The sequence below is a fragment of the Rattus norvegicus genome, chromosome X (assembly GCF_021556685.1).
Source record: "Rattus norvegicus strain SHRSP/BbbUtx chromosome X, alternate assembly SHRSP_T2T, whole genome shotgun sequence".
Classification (NCBI taxonomy): domain Eukaryota; kingdom Metazoa; phylum Chordata; class Mammalia; order Rodentia; family Muridae; genus Rattus; species Rattus norvegicus.
In genome coordinates, this window is record NC_141554.1 from 38,054,781 (window position 1) to 38,079,625 (window position 24,845).

At 40.6% G+C, this 24,845-nt stretch overlaps 1 protein-coding gene and 1 long non-coding RNA gene across 23 annotated transcripts in view; one reads left to right on the forward strand and one right to left on the reverse strand.

Annotated features, from left to right (window-relative positions):
- The window catches only part of Ap1s2 (adaptor related protein complex 1 subunit sigma 2), a 47,038-nt gene extending 26,352 nt beyond the window's left edge, over positions 1–20,686 (reverse strand). For 7 of the 20 annotated variants that reach the window (XR_015646234.1, XM_087599604.1, XM_087599595.1 and 4 more), the window contains exons 1-4: positions 20,576–20,686; positions 16,795–16,865; positions 15,857–15,956; positions 14,441–14,529 (exon numbers count right to left, since the gene is read on the reverse strand). Coding sequence is in view for 9 of the 20 variants with exons in the window: in XM_087599604.1 (XP_087455730.1) it covers positions 14,441–14,470 (30 nt within the window). In the remaining 11 variants the exon portion in view is untranslated. Of the gene's footprint in view, positions 1–14,440; positions 14,530–15,856; positions 16,506–16,794; positions 16,866–17,086; positions 17,138–20,575 lie in introns of all 20 variants that reach the window. The other 13 variants (XR_015646239.1, XM_087599618.1, XM_087599610.1 and 10 more) reach the window with 4 other exon arrangements.
- On the forward strand, positions 28–23,359 carry LOC147998196 (uncharacterized). Of its 3 annotated transcripts, XR_015646521.1 has the most exons (4): positions 28–718; positions 6,876–6,957; positions 11,651–11,831; positions 21,116–23,359. It is a non-coding gene; the product is annotated as an uncharacterized LOC147998196 (long non-coding RNA). The 3 variants fall into 3 exon arrangements; XR_015646522.1 differs by lacking the exons at positions 28–718; positions 6,876–6,957 and adding an exon at positions 9,230–9,370; XR_015646524.1 differs by lacking the exons at positions 28–718; positions 6,876–6,957; positions 11,651–11,831 and adding an exon at positions 19,284–19,490.
- The last annotated feature ends 1,486 nt before the right edge of the window (positions 23,360–24,845 follow it).

The window sequence follows — 24,845 nt, forward strand, 5'->3', positions numbered from 1 at the left end:
GGCTGTGGCCGGCACGCCTGCGTACTTATGGCCGTGCCGCGGGGACGCAGCGCACCCGGCTGTCCTGGCTTCCTCAGTGGCAGGGTGATGGGGTTCCGCGGCGCCCTTAGCTGACCCCGTGGTGCAGGCTAAGGATGGTCCGCACTACAAAGAGCTGACTTCGAGCTCCGATGACTCTCTGGGTCCCCAGAGGGTTGGACGGGGAGATGTGACAGTGGGTGATGATGGTGGGAGCAAGGACAGGAGTGCTGCAACTCTGGGGAAAATAAGTCAGCGCTTTCGTGGTGCTCGCGCCCGCGTTTGCAAGGAGGCCCCTCCTCTCCAACGCAGTGCTACAGCCCTAGCTAACCTAGACACTTCTGGCCCCAAGCTTTGCAAGAGCCTTTCTGCAGGGCTTGCTTCGCCCAGCAGTGCGGCGGACTGGATGAGTTGTGGTCCGCTCTCTGCTGCAAAAATCCAGACAGCGCTTAGTCCTCCAGATCCCGCTTCCTTCTCACGGTCTCGCCCCCACCTTCCCCAACCCGGGTTCCAGTTTAGCTTTGCTGACGACTCGCTCTGCTTGCCATGCCCTTCCTCTAATGTCACATCTATGAAGCCTCACTCTAAAGCCCTGGAACAACGAATTCCTCTTTTACCCACATGCTTCTGTTTAGTGCACCTTGGATTTTATTCGTTTAACAATCTAGCTCCCTGCCTGGTTTTAACACCACTGATAAATGTGAGTTGCCTAATAAAATTATAAAATAATGATAGATTTATTAAAAGCTGAAATGTTGACTTAGTTCTGGGCATATGATGGATTTCTATGTTTTATTTGAATGCTGGAATGGATGGATCATCTAGTTCAACTTATCATTTATAGATAAGGGGAGTGGAGATCCACGGGATTAGGTGACCTTGCTTGGGCAGCGATGGATTTCCCATGTCAAATGCTACTCATTACTACAGTCACCTCCGTCCCTACAAAAAAAAAAAAAAAAAAAAAAAGCCAGAACTGAGTATTTGTTGGGTATGCCTTTCTTTGCAGAGATTGCTAAACAGGAATTGTAAATTAACCAATGTAAGGGAAAAGATGCTACATTTTTAGCGAAGTTGTGTTTATTCAATTTAAAGAAACCCCTTATTAGAGATCAATGTTGATTTTTATGTCTTACAGTACCAATGTAATAGGATCATATATGATAGGAATTTGAGGTCATTTTGTAAATGCTTTTGTTTAGCAAAAATAAAACTAGAATATTTCCCCTTTTCCAGCAATACTATGCTGCTTGGAAAGTTTCATATTAGCACGTGTGAGTGAAATATACTAAAGTGAGCAACAAAAAGCAGAATTGGCTTTTGGTGGGTCTTTAGGCCCCCCCGGCCCAAATTTCTGTTTCCTGTTCAAACATGCCCCTGAAATGCTAATGTCCTTTCTCTTCCTTCATACAAGGAACCGATGTTTTTTAGCCAATTCACAGATAGCACTAATACTACATAATGAAAAACTGCCTTCTAATTCTAAACACTGCCTTTTCTTTTTGTGTGCAAAACACCTGTCTTCCAAGGTTCCTAAGTAGTCACCTCCCAAGTTTAAATTGATTGGATATGTTACTAACGTTGGTTAGTAGTAGCTCGGGAAATGATGGGAGACTTGCTAATTGGCAGTTTCATTCTGTGTTCCTAGCCAGAGAGAGAGGAGAGAGAGAGGAGAGAGGAGTGAGGAGAGAGAGAGAAGGAAGGGCTGGGGTAGAGAAGGAATTATGGGAAAATAATTAGCAGCTGAAAGCAGCTATTACATAATCTTGGCTGCTTATTAATTTAGCAGAAGGAATGGCTTATTAAATTCTAATAGCAACAGCAAAACTGCAAACAACCTACAATTAACAGAGCAGGGCCCATTATTTTGTTAATACGTTCTCTTCCTTTGGCAAGTATATGAGTACAAAATTTATAGAAGCAGATGGTCTTTTTCAGTAGATTATAGATGGTTTATTCCCCAGTCTTAGTATGAAGTGCTAATGGTGCATTCACTGTGAAAGACAAAAGGAAGCACGGCTACCATCTTTGTTAGTAATTAGCTAGTTTGACTTTGATTTCCACATTTCTCAAATTGTAGGGTTTGTTTTAAATAAATAAATATATATACACATATATATGTGTATATATATATATTGCCTCTGACCTACTACCTTTTTCATCTGTCATGTCAATATATAATCTTATCATTCCTTTGTCTTTGTTTTCAGGGTGATATTGCCTTCTTTATGTTAACGTGGAAAATTATACGATAATCATGTGTGAAAAATTAATAACCAGAATTTGTATTGTTGGTTAAATTTCAAAAAGTGTTTTGCCGTCATGTCTGCTAAATACAAGATGTGAGGGTAAAATAGAGATGCTATTTTTTAGTAATAAAATTAAGATACTATAATATCTAAGGTTTTAATAAATAATTATAGTATCCTATTAAATTTCTGATACCCATCCATTTTTATGTCTGTTCCATCTCAAATTATGACTAAACAAAAAGGGAAAAACAGTGCAGTGTTTAAAACATGTCCACATGGGGCTGGAGAGGTGGCTAATTGGTTAAGAACATTGGCTGCTAATGCAGAAGACTCGAGTTCAGTTCCCAGCACCCACACATGACAGCTCCTAATTGTAATGTTAGTTCCCAGGGGTCTGACACCCTCTTCTGACCTCTCTAAAAGCCAGGCACACAAGAGATGTGCAGATAGGCATGTAGGCAAATCACCAATGTACATACAATTATTTATAAATTATCTAAAACATGGCCACATGGATGATGTGAAGAGGCATTAATATAATGAGGTCATTAAGGATGTCAGGGTGCACTATCAACATATTGCAATACTTAGGATTTAAATAAAGAGTTAACAAATTGAAAATATGGGCGATTCAAGTAGAAGTTAGAGCAATACTGCAGTAAATAACATCTGAAATAACCCTGGAAATTGAATTATTAGCTTGTTTCTTCAATTCTAGGAAGCACACTCCAAAAACAATGGTGAATTTCCATGGATAGAATCCCGAAGTAGGATATAACAAGAGAGATTAGTATATTTTATTTCAATTTTTACATTACAAGAAGTATTGTCATAGAGTAACTAAAAACCATTTAGTTAGAGGTGTGTTCTATAGTACTGACTTGTACAGAGCTCCTTCGGCCAGCCTTTGGAATACTTAGAAATTACCCAATAATGGTATTCACTATTAAATCCGTTTTCAAATTCTGTGCAAAAAATGATGTTTAGAGTTTATAAATTTGCATATCCCATGATAAAGTTGTCCCGCAGGAAAAACAGTAGACCTAAAAGGATGAGGATTCGTGAACTGGATCCTTTCAAAATAGTTCTGTCACTGAGAGTCTTCAACAGTAAGCCAGAGAAAAATGTAGAACATATGCTCTTTCAATAAAAATTATTATTAGGTTATTCTCCTCCTGGATAAGGATTTCCTTGGCAGTACCTGTGATATTTGGTTTGTCACAACTGGGAGTCCATGATGCTACAGGCATCCAGTGGATGGACAGAAGTCAGAGATGCTGCTTAATTTCCTATCGCCCACATGGTAGCCCCCAAACAAAGAATGACCCAGCTCCAAATGTCAATGCTACCAGGGGGACAAAGCCTGGGTTAGTCACTGCAAATGTTAACATGAAGTAGCAGATCTTTTATAGATATTTCTAGAAATGGAACAGCACAGCCTTCATGGAAAGCTTTTTCTGTGTCTGTCAGAGGAATTGGAGGTATTAGTCTTAATACTTGATAGATAAAATCTTAAGCTGCAGAAAAGGCTAACCATCTATCTAAGGCAGTCGGTATTCTTTAATAATACTTAAATTACATAAAGTATCAAAATGTGATTAAAATAACTGACCCCACTCCAGAACAGTAGCCACAGGTACTTGAATCCACGAAATGACTACCCATTTATTCACATAAATGCTTATGTGTCTCTGCTAGAAGACAATAGGGATATAAAGATAAATACAGTATTCACTATGTCCTTAAGCAAACAATTCTGACAATTACTTTTCCTCCCTTCCTGTCTCTCATCTGATCTGACTTATTTCATTCACAATCTCGCATTTGGCTCTGAACTCACTGTCCCAGCCAGGCCTGGAACCTACAACAGTCCTGCTTCATTATCTTACTGCTGGGATCATAGTTGTGAGCCTCCAGGCTCATCACTTGGAGACAAACCCTGGATGGCCAAAGGAACAGTCATAGCTCACATATATGACTACATTTTTAAAAAGCAAGCCACTAGACATGCTTCATTAGAACTTTAGATATTTATGACTGGCATTTTTGAAAGATGCTTTTGTGATGCCTCAGGACTCTTAAGAGCAGCAATATTTTCATTTTCTGAATTTACTACATCACCCTTAATTCACAGCAACACGAGGAAAGAAGGAGAGGTTTTAGGTTCGTTGTTTGTTTTCTGGGTTGATGGCTCAGTGGGTACAGAACTTGCTGTACAAAGATGAGGACATGAGCTTCAATTCCCAGAACCCATGTGAAGTCTGAAGTGATAGCGTGTGTCTATAATCCCAGCCCTTCTTATGTGGAGATGGAAGGCAGAGACAGAATGATTGGAAGCTCTCAGGTCGGCTAGCCTGGTGCCCAGAGACAAGCAAGAGACCCAGTGTCAAGCAAGGTAAAAGTCGAGGACTGCTGGGATTATAGCAAAGTTATCCTCTGATCTCTACATGCATGCTAACACACACACACACACACACACACACACACACACACACGCACACGATTATGCACATGAAGGTGGGAGAGAGAGGCAGGAATATGGGAGTGGGGAGGGAGAGAGAGACAAAAGTTGAAAAAACTGAAATAATATTTATACTTGGTCCTTGAATTAGCACCCCCAAATCCAACTCTACTAAATAACTGGACTAGTGGCTCTAGAATACTCTGACAGGACTTGTGCAGATTACTGGGCCATATTACCTAATCTGCGGCAAAGGCGAACCACATATAGAAGACAGAATCTGAATTGGGACCTGAAAAATTTTATTACCAAGTTACCATATAGTACTGATAATACTCTAGGGACCATATTTTGAGAAATAGTACTCTACATCAAATAAAAGCTGTGGATCTTACAGGAAGGTTCTTAAAGTCAGCAGCTATGATTTAATTTCCTAGATAAATGGCCTAAGGGAAAGTGGAAGCCAGATTTCTTTTTAATCATTGACCTCTTAAACCTGATAACATTAGGCAAGTAATATTCCTAGTTTTATGAATCTGAAGCTAAATCTATGTGTCATCCAGAGTGACATATGTTCACCATCTACACTGTAAAAAGTGACATACTGATATTCTAAGGCACAAATGAGAGTGCCTAGGGAAACCTGGAGCTTGCACCGTGATAAACCATGCTTACTTGCTAAGTATCAACACTCTTAATTTGCTTGCCAATTGTTTGTGGCTTGTTGGTATCAACTCTGAAATATCAGTAAATGACGTGGTAGAAAAGAGTCAGCTGGGAGGGAACATGTAGGAAAAAAATAATCAATATCCATGGGTAAGGCAGAGCCCAAAGACTAGCATGTGGTAATCAAAATTTGCTATTTTTCTTCATGGGCACATAGCTAGGTTCTCTTCCTCAACCTCTGCTGTAATTACAAGTGCTCACCTTGCTAAGGTCAGTCCCACAGGATGTGGACAGAAACAGAATGAAGACTAGTCACAAAAATCATTCAGCAAGCATCTGAGCATGATGGCACATGGCTTTAATCCCCAGCGCTTGGGAGGCAGAAGCTGGCCGATCTCTAAATTTGGGGCCAGCCTGGTCTACATAGTGAGTTCCAGGCTAGCCAGAGTTACTTTGTTAAGACCCTTCCTCAAAAAAAAAAAAAAAAGGAAACAAAAAACCCACTCTCATCAACCTTGCCACTGCTGCTGCCACTGCGGCCACCACCACCACTGCACAAAACAATAAAAAAGTATGACCCCTTCCTCCCATACTCTTAAACGTTGCTTTTGATATCTGAACATTAACACCCCCTTGGCTGTCCTTGGTGGTCATAGATTGTGCCTGAGAATAACTGAGTCCCTGTCCCTAATGACAGACTGCATGAAACAGGCCGATATCAGTGCCACCATCACTCTTGCCATCAATTGTACTGTAAAGGAAAGAGAAATGGCTTTATTTGAAGTCACTGCTCTAGCTGGGCTCATCTGTTATAGCCGCTAGCACTTCTGACCACTCTTGTAAGATGTTGCAGGCCCACTTACAAAGAGAAGATCAGGTAATGAAATAGCTCTTTTCATGATCCTAATCCTATTTTTTGTGTGCCTTCATATGTCTCCCTTCCACTGATATTTGAAGACAATTGTCACACACTCTGAGTCCAGAATTTAAAACGACTCATTTATCAAAGCAGGTTAAAAAAATAGCCCACTTATTTGAAGTACCCCTTTGCATTCCACTAACAAAGACTAGCATTCCTATCAGGCAATACATAAAAGCAAAATACAAAGAAAATCAATCATAAGGCTGGAAGGGCTGAGAAAGTGGAGTGGGAAGCATATTTGAGCCAATTGTCCCCAACTGGCAAAGGTGACTATTATTATCCATCTCTTAGAATCAAGAAACCAAAGCTGGCATCTGTGGTCATGCTACGTCCTTATCTTCTAAACACTATAGGAAGTGTTAGCACACTTAAAGTGATATTAGCATTTTTTCATGTGTACTGACATTCTAATCAGATGATTGCGAAAGTTTTAGAGCTACTTCATAGTTTAGATATGACAAATACCTAAAATAATAGAATCTTAAAGGTCATTTCATTTTAAAAAGTTCATCTTACAAATGAGAAAATTAAAAGAAAGCTGTGCAACTTGTTCTAGATCGTGTGACCAGACAGTAGGAGGTGAAGAAGTCAAGAATCCTGTGTTCTTTTTCCAGACAGGCAATGTTCTTCCCACCAAGGTACACTATGTTTAATGTCACTGCTTACTAACCCATGAACTTTAGACAAAGGAAATGAGAACTTTCAAAGTCCACAAAGTCTCAAAATATAAACTCTCCAATTCTACTGTCTCCAACTGTTCTGCTTAATGTTAAAGTATTTAGATTTCCAGCTTGCTAACCAAAACCCTTGCAACCATAAGGTTTAGGGTGTTTTAGCAATCATAATTTCTCATAACTTAGTCCAACACTTTGCACAGAAGTAGGTAAGTAGGTATTCAAAATATGTAAATTAAATGGGTTTGAAATGTCGCAATAATGCTATTTTATGACTTTGTTTTAATTCTTATTTATGTTTACTCTGTGTGTGTGTGTGTGTATGTGTGTGTATGTGTGTGTGTGTGAGCGTGTGCATGTGTGCATGTACACCATGGCTTGCTTGCGCATGAAGATGAAAGGACAACTTGTGTCTGTCTGCTCTCTCCTACCTTTACCCATTCACTGAGCCACCTCACTGGTTCTAGTTCTTGTATATTACATTTTTCTAAAATAGTCTCCCTTTCATTGCCATGAATACCACCCTACACCAGAGCGGGAAACCGGCCTTTCTATCTCAGCCTCTTCCCTCTAACTGATCCATCACAGCTCCTTTTCTGCATATATATTTTCCTAAGACACTAATACAATAAAGATTGGACATTCTGTTTAAAATGCCACAATTTGGGCTTGAGCAGTGGTAGAGCAGGTTAGTGGTAGAGGAGTTGCTTGTCCATCATGCCTAAGGCCCTAGGTTGGATCCCTAACACTGTCAAAATAATCAAGAAAGAAAATAAAACCTTGCATTTCTTTATCAGTTCATCTAATTGAAACATTCCACTCTGGGCTAGGCACTCACTGAGTAGTCAGAATTAGAAAGGAAATTAGACATTGACACTCCAATGTGTCCTAATTGGGGTAGGGTGGGGTTCGCCGTTTACAGGTGGCAATCCCAATTCACTGGAGTGTTTCAAAGGTAGGGGTCAGGATGCTGTGTGAGGACATAGGTAGGCATTAGCCCAGCGTCTGGGTGAGAATGATGGGTGGTATGGTCATAGATGGGGGACACAGCTCTTAAACCAAATTGAAAGGAAAAAATGAGGGTTAGCCAAGAGAAGACAGGGTGAGAGGGAGGACAGGAGATACTGAGGCAAAGTCAGGACACATGACAGTTTTAGGGACCTAAACGAAGACAAATATGGCCAGAAGGTAAATGGAAAAATATAAGTCTGGAAAGGCTTATAAGAGGCTCCAGGTACAAGATTAAAATTCTCAGACATAGGCCCGAAGACATGCCCGAGTCACTAAGAGTGCTTCCTGATCTTCTAGAGGACCTGAGTTTGGTTTCCAGGTCTCATGTCAGGTAGCTAATAAGTGCGGTTGACTCCAGCTCCAGAAGAGAATCTACAATGCTTTCTTCTGATCTAAAAATCTTCATTTATTTCTATTTTACTTATATTTTATTTTATTTTATAGTAGTATATATTTTTTCCTTTTCCTTCTCTACCAGAGACCCCAATTCCAGTTCTCAGCACCCACATCAAGCTCGCACCACCTGTACGTCTAGCTCTAAATGATCCAATGCCTTCTTTTGGCCAGCCCGGGTACCTGCACACAAGCAACATACACCCACACAGATACGAACACATACAAAAAATTAACAATGTATCTTGATGAAAAATGTTCAAACTTGATCAAATGACACTGGAGCTATTGGAAGATCTGAAGGAAAGGTCGGGCTATCATTGATTTTGAGTTTTTAGAGTTTGAGGAAATCACAGTGGGCGAGATGTGGCTGTTTGTAGCAATGCAGTAGTCAGAGTTCAGGTGCAGATAAAATACACCTCCTGGGTATAAATAGAAGCAGTATAAAATGATTGGAATAGTTAGGGGAGGAAAATCTATACTGAGCTTCCAAGAAACCTTTCAGAATAAATAACCTGCCTGTCAGAGATCTGTTGCTGCTGCTATGATCAGTGAGCTGGAATATTAAGACCATCTCCACATAAGGCCTGGCTCCAAGACTTCTTAGCCGTGGTCTGGAAATCATCCAGCAAACTGAGTGCCTTTTTCACTCATATAGCTAGAACTTGGACACTGGACTCCCTCCACAGCAGCCACTGAGGCCCAAATGGAAATAGCAGAAGCAAGGCCCTCGGGTCATGACGCATCACTTCCACCTTCTACATCTTGCCTGGGTGTACTTGGTGGTTAACCTGTCTAGCCCAACTAGGAGCCTGACTAAAGAATGCAGTTTGCTAAAAGGAACTGAAAGGAGGTTACAGTGGAAATCTGCAAGGTGCTCTCTAGAGGTCAAGGCTAAGAGACAAATTATGGGGCTGCTGAAGAATTCATGTGAGGGGTGAAGATAGCCTGAACTGAGAGCAAAGAGGCAAAGGTAGGTTGGAGAATTTGGAGACAGGATTGATTGGAGTAAATTTCTGTGGTGCTTAATTTGAATCTCCACTTGACTGGTTTAAGAAACACCATACATGGGCTGGGTGTGGTAACATACACTTTTCATCTGAGTGCCAGGAGACAGAGGCAGACAAATCTCTCAGGTCAGTCTGGACTACAGAGTGAGTTCCAAGACAGCCAGGGCTACACAGAGAAACCCTGTCTCAAAATATGAACACACACACACACACACACACACACACACACACACACACACACACACAGAGAGAGAGAGAGAGAGAGAGAGAGAGAGAGAGAGAGGTGGGAGGGAATGAAGGAGGGAGGGAAGGAGGGAGGGAGAGGAGAGGAGAAGAAAGAAAGAAAGGAAGGAAGGAAGGAAGAAAGGAAGGAAGGAAGGAAGGAAGGAAGGAAGGAAGGAAGGAAGGAAGACAAGACAAGACAAGACGACAAGACCCAGGAAATACTTGAAGCACATCTTTAGTGAAGTCTGTGAAGAATTTTCCAGCAAAGATTAACTTAGGGGGTATGCTTTGCTCTGAACAAAAAGCAGGACAATCTCAAGAGATAGATAAAAGAGGAGAAAGAAGAAAGCTAGCTGAGTGTGAATGCTCCCACCCCCACCCCTTCTGCTGCTTCTTGATCCATTAAGATATGAAGAGTGTCTGGCACACCCCCCCCACTTCTATGAACTTTCTATGCTTCCCCTATGGTGAGAGACTTGAACCATGAGTTAAGCAAATCCTTCTTCCCTTAAGTAACAGCAATGGGGAAAGTAAGGCAGCTGCAACAGCAGAGCATGGGGGTATAAAATCAAGGATGACCCAGAGAAATGATGCTTTGAGGGAAAGGAACCTAGAAAGAAGTCCTGTTGGTGGTGAGATGATGGCTTGGTTCTCAACATCCTGAATCCCACAGGGCCTCTAAATAGAACAACAGGAATTGTTGATCCAAGTCTAAAGACTCCAGCATGAGGTTGGGAGCTAGAGGTAATGTTTGAGAGTCATCAGCACCTCCTTTGAGCTGGTTGGAAGATGAGATCATTCCAGAAGTGGATACACAATAATATATCTGAAAGTACCATGACAGAACTATCAGCTGCTTCCTACACATTTCCTATTTGATTGCTGCTATGATTTTAGTTTACTACTCACAAAAAATTAATTTGAATGTGTAAGGTACCAGACAGTTGTCCTCTGACCTTAACAATTATATCATCATGCTTGTGTATACACAAACACACACACACTCACACACACGCACACACTCACACACACACACCATCATGTTTGTGTACACACATATATCATCATGCTTGTATACGCATACACACATGCACATGTACATTCAAATAAATTTAAAAAATGTTTTAAATGTGAATTATTTGAAGCATAAAGAAGTACAATATGGGAGGGAGATTTTTTAAAAATATTTTTAGGTTTTATTTTATGTATATGAGTTTGTCCATATGTAAGTATGTCTGTGTCCTATGTGCCTGCCTGGTTCTTTCAGTGTTCAGAAGAGGGCATTTGGTCCTCTGGAGCTGGAATTACATATGGCTGTGAGCTGCTGTGTGGGTGCTGGGAACCAAACCTGTGTTCTCTGCAAGAACAGAAGTGCTTTTAACCAGTAAGTCATCTCTCCAGCCTAAGAGGTTGTTTTTTGTTTTGTTTTGTTTTTCACTGTGGAAATGGAGGAGGCCACTTGGAAGGACATGAGTATCGCCTCTAGGAAATGAAGAGAAGCCAACTGATGGCCAACAGTAACAACAACAAAAACAAACAAAAGCACCCCAGTTCTCTATCTGTTACTTAGCCAATAGCCTTGCACAAACAAAGGTAACCAGGCAATTTAAGTTAGATCTTAGACAGATATGACCAGTACCTGGCGACTATTAACCAGGGACCTACAGCCTTTTTACATTGCTTTCAGGAGGCTATGTAAAAGTCCGTTCTGCTCTCTCTTTCAGTTAAGGTCATATCCTTCACCAAGACAGAGTTGTTCCTCAATCTGCCCCTGACATCTGAAGGAAATGACAAAAATTGTCTTTGGGCACTAACACCTCCATTGATGGCCCATTAAATACAGCAAAACCTGTTTTCTATAACCAGCATCTAGATGAGGAACAGAGCAGATAGAAGGAGGCTAAAGCTAACAGAGGTGGAAGAAAACCAGGCAGAACTTCTTACAGCATAAGGTCTGAAGATTTCCCATTGGTTCTGCTCCTGCAGAAAATCAACTGACAAATGCTGTGTCATTGTAGGAAGGTCGCTGCAGAAAACTGTCCAGATATTGGATGCTTTCCTAAGGCTACTTGCCCTCAAAATGATAAAGAAGACACTGGTAGCCTTACTACCTATCAGAGCCTCATGTGTCCATGGAACAAAAAAGCCCTCAGCTCCAGTTGACCTCTGACCATTAACATCAGTGGAATGGAGCCTTGGGTAAGTCATGTGTGTATTCTCCTGGGTACTGAAGCCTCCTATTTGCTTCTTACCTTATATCATTTCTATTCTCATATTATATATTTATATTATAACATATTACCTCATAATATATATATATATATATTATATAACTATAGATAATGGTTATAATATATAGCATATAGATAATTGGCCACCAGCTCTTGTCAAACGGTAGGCATTCATGGGACTCCTATAACCAAATGTTTTACTCTGCCTTTATATTGTCTATGGAATAGTGTGTGTGTGTGTGTGTGTGTGTGTGCGTGCGTGTGTATTGGTCACTTTCTACCTTATTTTGGGGACAGGGTCTCTCATTAAGATTGGAACTCAGTGATTTAAGCTCTCAACCAATGAGCTCCAAGAATCTGCCTGCCTCCACCTCCCCTCCCTAGCACCAGGATTTCAGGTCTAGGTTGCCACTTGGCTTGTAAGTAGCTGCTTAGGATTTGAACTCAGGTCTTCATGCTTTGTCAGCAAACAGGTTACCAGTCCTAGTTATTTATTCTTTCTCTACATTCTTCTAGCAATCCCTGAATATCCTCTTACTTTACTGGGCAGAGACCTATCAACAAATACACGAACCTAAATTATCTTTGATCCTCTACAAAATCCCACAGAAATAGCCATGATCACCTCTACTGGAAACAATGATTTGGTTCTTACAGGTATCCTCATTAACCCCTAAGTATGGGCTGCTAACATGCCAGGTACAGTAGTCATAGCTATCTCTACAATCAGATTAAAGGGCTTTTGTGCTTTCCCTAATTATTAAGAATGTTTTTATGGCCTAAAGTGTGAGTACAACTTAGAACTCTAATCAGTAAATTACCCTCATTATGAGTCTTTACCTCCTGCCAGTCAATCAAAATACCTTAACCTTGGCCATTAAAATTACTCCTCAATTTGGACTTCCAAGATCTCTTTAAAGCTTTTAACTAGGAGGTTTTTTTTTTATTTACTTTTTAGTTTGCTTAGTATGCAGCTAACTGAGAACAACATACCATTTTCATTCCCCTTGAAGACCTCAGTTCTCTGGAAAGGTGGAACATACCAACTAGACCCTAAAGTTGGCTTTTAAAACCTTTGCCAGGGGACTCAGCTTACTGGGAGGGCAATAGTGCCATCAGCTCCACAGAGAGCCCACACAGGCTCTCATTCAGTTCCCAGTCTGGCCCTTTGAAGGGGCTTCATGAACAGCCTGTTCTATATTCAGATCTATACCTAGATGATAAAGCCTTTAAACCAGTTTGCCTCTAGTCTCAATGAATTCCAACCAGATATCAAAGAATCTGAGATACAGAGACTGCCTAACCCATAGAGAAAAAGCATTAACCTCTTTTTCAACTGGGAGAACAGGTGCTAATTAAACCTAACAGGGAGAGCCCTCAGGGCCAACAGTCTCTCTTGGAGAGGTCCTCTCCTGGAGCTTTTACCTTCTCTTATGGACATCAAGGTCTCAGAAATTCTAACTAGGTCCATCACTCCCCAGTACAACCTTGCAAAGGAGACCTTCCAGATGAAATACATCAAATAGACTCTTGGGAAAGTCAACACATGCATGATCTTAAATATTGTTTCTTCTTTCCTCATAGCTATAGATTACCTTAGTAATGACCTGTGTGTTACACTGTCACTGAATTCATATTTTCTGGCTCTATGTTTATACCATTTGTTGGACTAAAGGATGTCATTTGAACAAGGTTAAATGCTGTGTATATATAGTTCCAAAAATTTCACTAATGTTTCATCTGATTTCTGTGGTCTACAAAACCAGATTCAAACCACATCAGATACTACCATCTCTTTCACTGCATAGTTTTGGAATTGGATCTCTGGGTTTTCATGGTGGAAATGGTTTATATGTGTTATAACACTCATAGTGATTCTATTAGTCTTTGGACCCCAACTACCTAAAAGCTGTTGATCCACCATCAGACGGTCCTGTGCCAATATAACCCCATATGTCTGGATCCTCTTGATCATCCTACAAAGCTGATAGCCAAATTGAAGACCCTAAACCCTTCTATATTCTACTTTAGTTAAAAAAACAGATCAACTCAATACTCATCTCCTAAAAGGCCTTAGGGTCTCAAATCTTGAGAAGGATGTTTGGTAGCTTAAAAAAACCACTGGGGATAGATCCTTACCTTATAATCAATGGCTTATAGAACAGTAACTGAATGAGACTACAGGACATTGATTACTGGGCAAAAGAATGGTATCTGAGTCTTAGCTCTGGCCCTGGCTAGAGCTATGACATCCTAAACTGCCACTAAAATACTAAGGTTTCTATGATCTTTAAGACTTTCTAATAAAAAAAGAAAGCATTTTGTATGCTAACATAAAACAACAATAATAATAAAAGACATACATCTTCATCTCTCTTAAAAGTTAATCCAAACAGGCTTGTTGATCACTTGGGCAGGAGAACATCTCCTTGGAAAGCAGTCTATTCCAGAAATTTGAAGAAATAGTATGAAGCATATTTTAAAATGCAGGCTGGGATAATAGTCTTTCTGGACATTGCACTTGTTTGCACAATCAATGACAGAACATTGTCATCACTCTGTAAAGAAATCCCATACCTCTCTGCCATCACTCTGCAATCCCACCATCCAGTCTCACAGTCCACTGGGAACCAGTAATCTGCTTCCGGTCTGTGGATTTTCTTATTCTGTCAATTCCATAGAAAACAATATTTGGTCCTTTGTAACTGGCTTCTTTCATTTTTTACAAGTTTTTTGTTTGTTTGTTTTTGCAATTCATCCATGTTGTAACATTGTAACATTCATCTATATTCCATGTCATGATTATATTTTTAAAAATTATTCATTTTATGCTATTCCTTTTATGTGTATGAGTGTTTTGCGTGCATTTATATATGTGTGTGTGTGTGTGTGTGTGTGTGTGTGTGTGTGTGTACCACATGACTGCCTGATATCTATGGCACCTGTGGCCAGAAGAGGGTGTCAGATTCTCTCAGATTACAGTCAGGAATGGTTGTGAGCCCTCATGTAGGTACAGAGAACTAAACATGGTCCCATATAAGAATGCAAGTGCTCTTAATTGCTAAGCTAACTCTCCAGTCCATCATGCTAATGGATAAAGTGAATGTCAAGGAAATTAGCAGAGGTACAAGGCCAATATTTCCAATTGGACTCTGATTATTTATCCTCTATGCTTAACTATTACAACAGCCTCTTTCTCCTGAGATGAAAAGAAGGCAATAGTAAGTGTTCCTGTTTACCTCTGTCCACTCCCAGCTGTAACGACAACAGAAAACCTTGCTTGATTATAAAACTGGACTCAGTCATTGATGCTTCATGTTAACTGCTTGCCAAAGAAACACATTCATCTTGTCGAAGACATAATGAGCAAAACTGGCAATGCCCTAATAAGCTCTAAATTAAGCATACATAATGTTGAACAAAATATAAGAATCAGCAATTTTTTTTTACTTATTGATCATTAGTGTTAATGAGAACAGCAAGTAGCTTTGTTCCTGTTCACTTAGAAAGTATAAAAACAAGGTAAGCAAGCAATTAAGAAGGTTAATATGAGGATTCAGTTCTTATCCTGATAAATGGAACAATTTATTTCCCAGCCTATTGACCTCAGAAGCCCTCAACGACTCCATCTTCTCTGCTTTCAAACTAATTTTCAAGCACATTGGTAACAGGAATTGTGGAAATAGCACTAGAGCTTACCAAAAGCAATAAAACTGAATAAATACATCTAGTTCCAGGAAATCTGTGTTACAAACAAGCTAAAGTACTTGTTTGTGCGAAGGTACTAGAGTCCCTAATGATAATAGCAGTGCCTTCTTTGTGCAGCTACAACAGAATGCCACAGATTAGGTAGCTTAAAAAATGGTAGGCTGGGATGCAGCTCAGTGGTAGAATGCATGCTTTAGCATGTATCATATCCCCACTTTAATGCTCAGCACTCTCAAACCCACAAATCAACAACCACGGCAACAAGAACAAATATTTATTTCTCACAGTTCTGGAAGCTGGGATGGTCAAGAAGATTACAGGGCAGCCTATCCAGATGGCCAGGGCTCTCTTCTTGGTTGGGGGGCAGCCAGACTTCTCATGTATCCTAAGAGTGGAAAGAGAGATGGATGGGAAGGGAGAGGGGAGGAGAGTACCATCTCTCTTGAGCCTCTTTATTATAAGAGCATTAATCTCATCTTGTAAATTTGACTATCAGAGTCTAATTATATCCCTCAGGCCCCATCTCCAAATATAATCATATCAGGGATTGATATTTCAACATTTGAAGGGGACATGGACATTAAGTCTACAGCACAGACAAAGCAACTCAGAAACTCAAAGTTTCTGGGGAGCAAGGCTAAGGCTCTCTGAGAAGCTAAGCTGTAAGACACAGAAAAGTCTGGGAAGAGGCAGATGGGAGTCAAAGATTCAAACCACAAGAAGAGCACGGATGTGGAATAGCAATTTCAGAATGACTAACCAGAAAGAACTAAGTCTTAAGGGATATTTACATTTGTCAGTTCACTACCATCATGAAATCTGTTTTGTTTGCCCACTATCCCTCTCTCACATTGGAAGCAGTATTGTAGATGGTCCTTGCTACTTTGTGAGTTCTTTTTCCCACCCTTTAGCCTCCTGGTTTCACCCCCTATCACTAGATAGGAGAGAAACAAGGATAAGAGAGAGAGAGAGAGAGAGAGAGAGAGAGAGAGAGAGAGAGAGAGCGCCTGAGTTTAATTTCTTTCCTTTTGTTTCTTCCTTAAGCATGGCTACTAACAAACTGCAACCAACCCCCAATCACCCCTTATTCCCCACCCCCCAAACAACCACCAACCATCAACTCAGCCTACTGGGACTCTAGCATTTCTATACCCTCTGAAACATTCCCAGAATTCCAAACATCACACAACCACAGAAACTATCTGCAGCGAGCCAAACCATACCTCTGCTAGAGCACGAGGCAAATCATAGTCAGTTGCTGTGGACAGTCCGAAGCAGTTTCATATCTCCATATCTGTGATTAAAATGAAAACAGGTTTCCTATAATATTTCTATGTCTTTGATAAACCAAAGTTCCAAAATTGTCACTACACAGTATTTCCATTTGGGGGTGGGGTGGGGGTGGAGGATGTGTTCTCCTCATACCCTCATCAGTCCATTCCCAATATTGCAAACAAAAACAATGACCAGGAGGAGCCTTTAGAAAAGGATATTTGGACTGGGGATGTAGCTCACTGGTAAAACACTTGTTAACCATATACAGTGACTTGAGTTCCGTGTCCAGCCCTGCAAGGTAAACAAGCAAAACAAACCAATGACACTAGAAACAGAGTATAAATCTTCAGATCTGGATAAATCTTGTTGAGAACTTGGCAACAATTTTCAAAACATCCACAAAAATCATCTGCAATCTATGGGAAATAGAAATAGGTTGTGAAAACAGGAGACGGCAAATGTCTTGCTTTTCAAAACTAGAAAGACAATAGATGACACAAATGTTACCCTGAGATTTCAATGTTAAATCTGTATTAAGAATACCATATATTCTAGGGCTGGAGAGATGGCTCAGCCGTTAAAGGCTAGGCTCACAGCCAAAAATATAAGAATACCATATATTCTTATTAGTATACTTTAGGGATGAAGATGTAGTTTAGTGGTGGAGTGGTGGCCTAGCACATGTGAGGCCCTGGCTTCAAACAACTTGTAGTGAGAAATCAAATGAGAGGTATGTCAGTGCAGAGAGGAGAGGGATTATTTTACCAAGAGAATGACACACAGTTATTGAGGATTTTGTGATATTCTTATTGTCCTAGTTGACTAAAGGAATCCTGTGGATCTAGTTTCTGTATTTTCACAAGGAATTTTCAAAAAGCCTGTCTTAGAATTACATGGAAAAGACCTGCGTTCTGATTAACAGATCTGTCTTTGTCAAATCTGACTATTTTTTTAACAGTCCATGTGGACCAGGGCTATTTTCCCAGAATAGTCTTTTTCCAATCTCGCTTTTAAGTAACTTGGATAGGGGCTGATTGGACATGGGTCTCAATATTGGAGATCAAAAAGCTGGGAGGAAATGTGAATAAATCAGCCTTTAAGGTAAGACCCAAGCTGACATTAATCCAGAGATGATATATTGGCCACCCAATACATTTTAAGGAATAAAGCAGGATACATGTTTAAATGGATACGTGTATTAAGGTGAAATTGAATTTGTTTTCATGATGCTGGGGATTGGATCTGGAGCTTGGCATATGCTAACATGGATTCTATCACTGAGACATACCTCCAGCTCCAGGTGTAAAATTAAATTGTACCCAGTTCTGTGTTCCATCCTCAAAACAAAAGTTATGGATGTAGGGAGAACTTGGTAAATTAGCAACATGTGAAAGAAATTTATTCGAAGGCATTAGTGTGGCCTGAATTCATTGGCAACCAAGCAACATGATGAAGCTTCAAAACATGGGTTGTGTGCAGGGACACCCAAACCAAAGCACTTCTAGGCTGTTGAAATAGAAATATAGCATTCTGACTGTTCTGTGCTTTGATGATACATCTTACCATACTCTGATTTATTACATTCAATTCTGGGAAATATATTTCATGGAGACATACACCAACTTCAAACCCTCCACAAGACTCACATCGTACAGCATTATAAATCATGACAGACGAGCAACAGACAAGATGAGTGAGGATGGTTTGTTCAGGAAATAAAATATTTAGGGGCACAAGGCAGGTCCTTTGGAGTTAGCATAGGAAGATAGGCTTATCTTTAATTCCAAGAAGAAAACAAGGATGCAAGTTACAAGCTACTAGACATTTTTGGATAAAGTATAAACAAGTAGCAAGTAGCAATTAGGAGTGGGAGTTGGAGTGGGAGAAGTGAACTTGTTGGAGATATTCAAGGAAGGTCTGGCCAACCAGAACTTAAGAGGGACTTTTAACTCAACTCCGTGATTCCCAAAAGCCCACTTGAAATATGCTGCTGTTTCTTTAAGTAGAAATGAAGTGTTTCATGAGATATGAATGCTAGAGACGATTGGGCACACCATGTTGGAAAGCCAGTGTCTAGACATCCCCTTAGGATTATTTCCATAATTGCTAATGTGCTAGTTCTCAAGGAAGGAGCCCTTTTTCTTAAGTGTTCTTTGTGGTGGTCATGAAAATGGTTTCTTATTGTGTGCTTGCCCTATCTATATTCATGACTTAGATTTGAAGTGAGTTTTGTTTTCTTAAAGGTCTTCCCTTCAATCTTTCTTTGCCCTATACATATCTCCTAATCTTTTTAAAATTTTTGACCATTTCGTACATTATATGTCATGACATTTCAGTTCTTTTACCATCTATATGACCTCTCCTTTCCCTCCCACTCCCACCATGCCTCCTTCCCCCACTTTTAGACTCATGATTTTTTTGGTTTGGTTTTGGTTTTGATCTTTTATGACCCACTGAGTTTGCTTAAGCATAGGTGTGGGGTTAATTACTGGAGCATTGGCAACTTTACAATGTCTACACCACTGAAGAAAATGACTCCCTCCTCCAATAACAGCCATCAACTGTCAACAGTCCCTCCCCCATCCAGGATGGAATGGTGAAGGACCCATCATGCATAGCTCTTCTGCAAGAAAGCACAACTACTGTGAGTTTGGGCAAGGACCGACTATATTAAGTCATGAAGACAGCTTTTCAAATGGTTTCTCTCTGTCCTTCTGCACTCACATTCTTTTTGCCTCCTCTTCTTCGATGTTCTCTGATGGGTAACATCTCCTAATTTTAAGAGTAGCGATGTATGCCTTTTCACAACTACTATACAAAACAGCTTTTATTTCATTGCTTCTTACTATGATTTTTTTAAGCAAATCATTCTCATTTTTTTGTAAAGCTTATTCAATATATTCTTTGTATGTATGATGTGTGTATGGGGGTGCCTATGTGGAGGTCAGGGGGCAATTTTATGGAGTCCCTTCTCTCTTTCCTTCTTAACCTGGGTTATGGGGATTAAACCTGGGGAATTAGGCTTGAGAGGCTGAACCACCTGGCTGGTTCTGTGGTGGGACTTTTATTGTGCCTACCTGAAACGCAGGATCTTGTTGTGCATGCTAGGCAAGTTCTTAACCATGGGCTTAGACCCTGCAGTCTTGAACTTTTAGTAGGTACTTGATGTTTGTCACAAAAACCCGAACAAGTTTCTTGGAAATACAATCCAAAACAATGTGCCCTCCGAGTCAGACTGACCTAGGCTTCAAGTCATGGCTTCTTTATATTCCTAGGTCAGCTTGCTTATTTTCTCAGGAACTCAGTTTTCGCATCTATTTAATGAGCTCAGTGGCATGCATACATTCCAGAAAGCCGTTGGAAGATGAAATAGAATGAAGCTTGCCAAGGACCTATCACAACACTTAGTATGCAGCAGGTATACCATGAAATCCAAATATTATTATGAACTCCCTACTTTCCAGCAATTCCTAGCATTGCTTTAAAATAATACATTAAATTTAATTTTCTAACACTATATTTATATTTAAGTTGTTTAGTGCCAAGGTGCATTTATTTCTCGAATGTAACCATTTACCTACAGCTAAAATGTCCTCACTTCATAATTACTGATGGCTTCATTAAAACACAATTGACATAATAGTAGCTAAGTCTATGGAATGTATTTGTCAGTCGTCAAGGGCATTTGAAAACAAACAAACAAACAAACAAACAAACAAACAAACAAACCTGTGTTCCGTCTAGACCGGCAGCTGTAGTTTTCCAAAAGTATTTTGTCCAGAGAAAAGCAATTGCAGGGTTCCTGCCTCTGTAGCCAGCCCTGGTCGCGCCGAGGGCACTGGCTGTTTCCTTCCCACACTTTGCAGAAATTGGCCTCCTCTGTTTGATTTGAAGTCATGAGTCTGGATCGCAGTGAGCGGTACAGTCTGCTTAATGAATCATTAGTAGAACAGAGAAAAGGACAGACTCAATTACATGCTGGGTTGGTTAACCAGCCTTTCCCTGAACATTGCCCCACTCTAACCTATACTGAGACAGGGAGGCTTTTGTCTGGCAACTACTCCCTCGCCAGTAGTTCTGTCTGTTGAACCTAAGACCCATATTCTACATTCTTGATTGATTTTAATCTGACTTGACAGCTTTCTTAAGTACTATGGCCATCTGTAAGCAAGGATAATGTGGGCTTTGTACAAATAGCATTATTGGCTGGGCGCTCAGCCTTGTCCCCCTACTTTCTGTCCTGTTGATCACATTGTTCATTGCCCACAGGTGTCAGACTCTGAGTGGTGGCTTCTCAGGGTCAGGCTCTTGGAGCTTGATCTGAATATGAATAAACCCAAGAGGCCTGGGAAAAGAAAACAAGAAGATAGATGGACAAACTGACAAATAATGGGGGTAATAATAAACTGCTACCCTTTTCTCCAGTGCAGTTAAAACCCCTGCCTCAGAATTCCGAGCGCCTCAGAAGAAGCTGTGATCTCTTGTACCTCAGTGAGTTGGACTATCCATGGAAACCTTCCTTGGCCTTTCAAGAGAATCTCAGCCCTTTCCACGGTTAGCATATCTCAGCTCTTTGGATGGCCACCAGGGCCTAGGATGTCAACGTTTCTCAGTAACTCTTCTTTGATCAGTTGGCCGAGTAAGAGGAGTTAAAGCCCAAATTTTGATTTATTACACAAAGAATTACTGACCACCCATAATGTGCCAAGCAGTCCAGATAATAAAAAGTGCATAAATGTGTTAGGGAGGAGTGTGCCAAGAGGTAAGAGGATGGAAGAAACAGTGGATGTTGCACAAGAAGCAGATGAATAAATGGTCCAGGAGATAATAAATAGCAAGAGAAGAATGTCACGAGAGGCCACTGTTTGGGACACAATGGTGAGGGAATTGCCCCCTTTCCCCTACCAAGTGGGCAAAGTGATAACTGAGTACAGATGTGAAAGAAAGTGACAGTTTCCAGTCATGCTGAGCATGACAGCAATCAACTCTCTGAAAAGCATGAGGCAGGAGGATGATAAGTTGGAGGCCAGCTTGGACTATATCTCTGAGGCTGGGCCTTTAGCTCAATGCTAGACTGCATGCCTGACATACAGAAAAGCCCCTGGATCTAGTACCAGCACCATGCCCAAAAGGTGAGGGCAAAAGTGTAGACCATAAGCTTTCAGTCAGAGGAATCTGAGTTTGGGAGCTGAGTAGGAGAAAATGATGACTTTTCCTTTTTTGAGGTAAGGAATTAAAAGTTAGCGTTTGAGGCTGGGGTATACACCAATGATGAAGTGTTTGCCGAAACATGCTAAAGGCCCTGGCTTGTATCTCCATTACCAGAAAGGAAGAATCTGGTATGACTGGAGCAGAATGAGCAGAGAAGGGAAAAGTCAGGGGCATTTGGAAAGGAGACACGGGTGTTGCCTGTAAGCAAGTACAATGTTATCCCCAGGTAGTGATTTACAATATTCAAGGAATGATTTTCAAGCATCCACACACGATGTCAGTGAGCTGCAAGAGCTGGGCCACTGGGTGGAGGGGTCACAAAGGACATCCTATTATGTCACTAAATCTACTTTCACCTACTCTTCCACCAACGCTCGGCTGATCAAAGTAAAGTAGTACAAATAGGGTACAGCGACATCTGCACCGTACTTGGTCTTGGTATCCCTGTGGGAGGGTTGGACAGCTGATATGCAAAGTTAAAGGTGGCTTCTTTCTGTTTGTATTGCTTCGAGTGTGGCAAACTACATATAACACAACATTTGCCATTTCAATGATTTTCTGTTTTTTCTCGAGACATGGTCTTTTGATATAGCCTTGGCTGGTCTGAAACTCAGTCTTCCTAGCTTGCAAAGGGCTAGAATCCTAAGCAGGTGCTACCCTACCCATCTGATTTATGGTCTCATGTAGTCTACCAAAGCCAGCTTCTAATTCACTATGTTTGTTCATTCATGCTGTCCTTGAATTCCTCATCAGCCTGCCTTTATTTCAGGCCTGTGCCATGACTCCTAGATCTTTCGACATAATAAAAAAAATTCTTTGAGACAGGGTATCATGTATCCCTGGCTGGTCTTGAACTTGTTATGTAACAGAAAGTGATATGGACTCTCTTTTCCTCCAGCCTCTATCACTTGAGTACTGACACGACAGCGCTTTATCATCATGCCCAAGGTTATGCAGTAGTGAGAATTGGAACCTGGGACTTTGTATTTGTGCTTGCCGAAGCGAGCATGAGCCCGGGACTTTGTACAACCTAGGCAAACACTCCACCAATTGGGCCATATTTCTGGACTACGTTCAAAAATCTATCAAAAAGCTTATATAATATTTTCATCTTCCATATCATGATCACTTCAGAGAACAAGGCAAATACTCTCTAAAAATTTTATGAACAAGTAAATCATGAAATTCTGTTCAATTTTTAACTATGTGTAATATTTATGAGTCTACAAATTGCAAATGAAAAAGAAAAAGTAAAAGGTAATAAAAGTCATGGGTTTCCACCTGGGGACCTACCCTTCTGAAGCCATGTTTGCGCCATTTGCTCTTAGGGCCTTGAGCGTTGGCCCTCCTACGTAGAGATTTTCAGGTGAAGAATGACCCTCCAGTTTTAAATGTGAACAAATGACTTTAATTTTGACAGTTTTACGTGCTACTTGAAGGCTCAGCTCTTAGCCAGCCACAGGGGAAAAAAAAACTTTAGAATAATTGGAGGCTGAGGATGGAGCTCAGTTGATACAATACTTGCCAATGATAAAGCAATGAAGCCCAGCTCTGCACGAAGCGCCCTTCCTCAGGAGGTAGAGGAGTGAGGATCAGAAGCTCAGGGTCATCTTTGGACTTCAGGACCAGCCTGGTATAAATAAAGAATCTAAAATAACCGAACAAGGTCTCAAGGTCTCCAGGGCCAGAGAGATAGGTTAGTGGTTAAGAACACACACTGCTGAAGCAGAGGGCCCAATTTTGGTACCCACCCACTCTGAGCAGCTCCCAACTGCCTGAAAGTCCAACTCTAGGAGAGCTGACATCCTTTTGTGGACTCTGACGGTACCTGAACTCACACCTGCGTGGGCCCCCACATAGATACACGCTTAATCCTAATAATTAAAAAATATAGAAGTGAAATTGAAAGAGAGCCTCTTCCGGACCTCAGGTAAGAAACATCAAACTATTTTCACTCTCAGGACTATACATTTCAAACATATTATTTTCCTACCCTTGAAGTTGTTTGCAGACTGGAATGATGCTCTTTGATAACTTAGAGAAGTTAGCACTGATGAGGACAATAATCCTAACAAATGTTTTTGGAGGGCTGGGCAACAATCCCCTCTTTCAGTCAAAAATCTGCCTCAGAGGAGATATGCAAATATTGCTTGTGCCCTCCACCCAAACTCATTCTCATTGACTGTCTATGAACCAATAACCAAGATGGGAAGTCCCAAGGAAATATTGAGAGCTAGAGGTGTAACTCAGTGATAGAGTGCTTCCCTAACCTACATGAGGTCCAATACAAGTATTGAAAAGATCATTGTATCTTCTCATTTCACAATGAAAAGTCATAGTATTTGCTGTCAGAAAACAGATGAGTCATATTTATAGACATATATACATATATAAAACTTTTGTTCATCAATATATGTGTGTATGATATCTGTAGGTGGGTGTGTATACCATGGTGTTTGCATGGAGGTCAGGTGACAATATTTGGAGTTGGTCATCTCCTTTCACCTTTTTATGGGAATCAAACTCAGGTCATCAGGCTTTTTTTTGGAAAGGGTCTTTACCCATTTAGGCATCTTACTGGTCTGAATGATGGATTTTTACAATGTACGATTTTTGCAGTTGATCCATAGACCGGCCAGACTAATGAGCATCATGATCTGGACATGGCTACAGTTTTCATTAATAGATGAACATGCCCATTACTGCCACTGTTGTCGTCAGGAATAAAAATGTTAGACTGCAAATGCAGTCTAAGCCTCTGATCTCCCTGCACAGGATGATCACATTT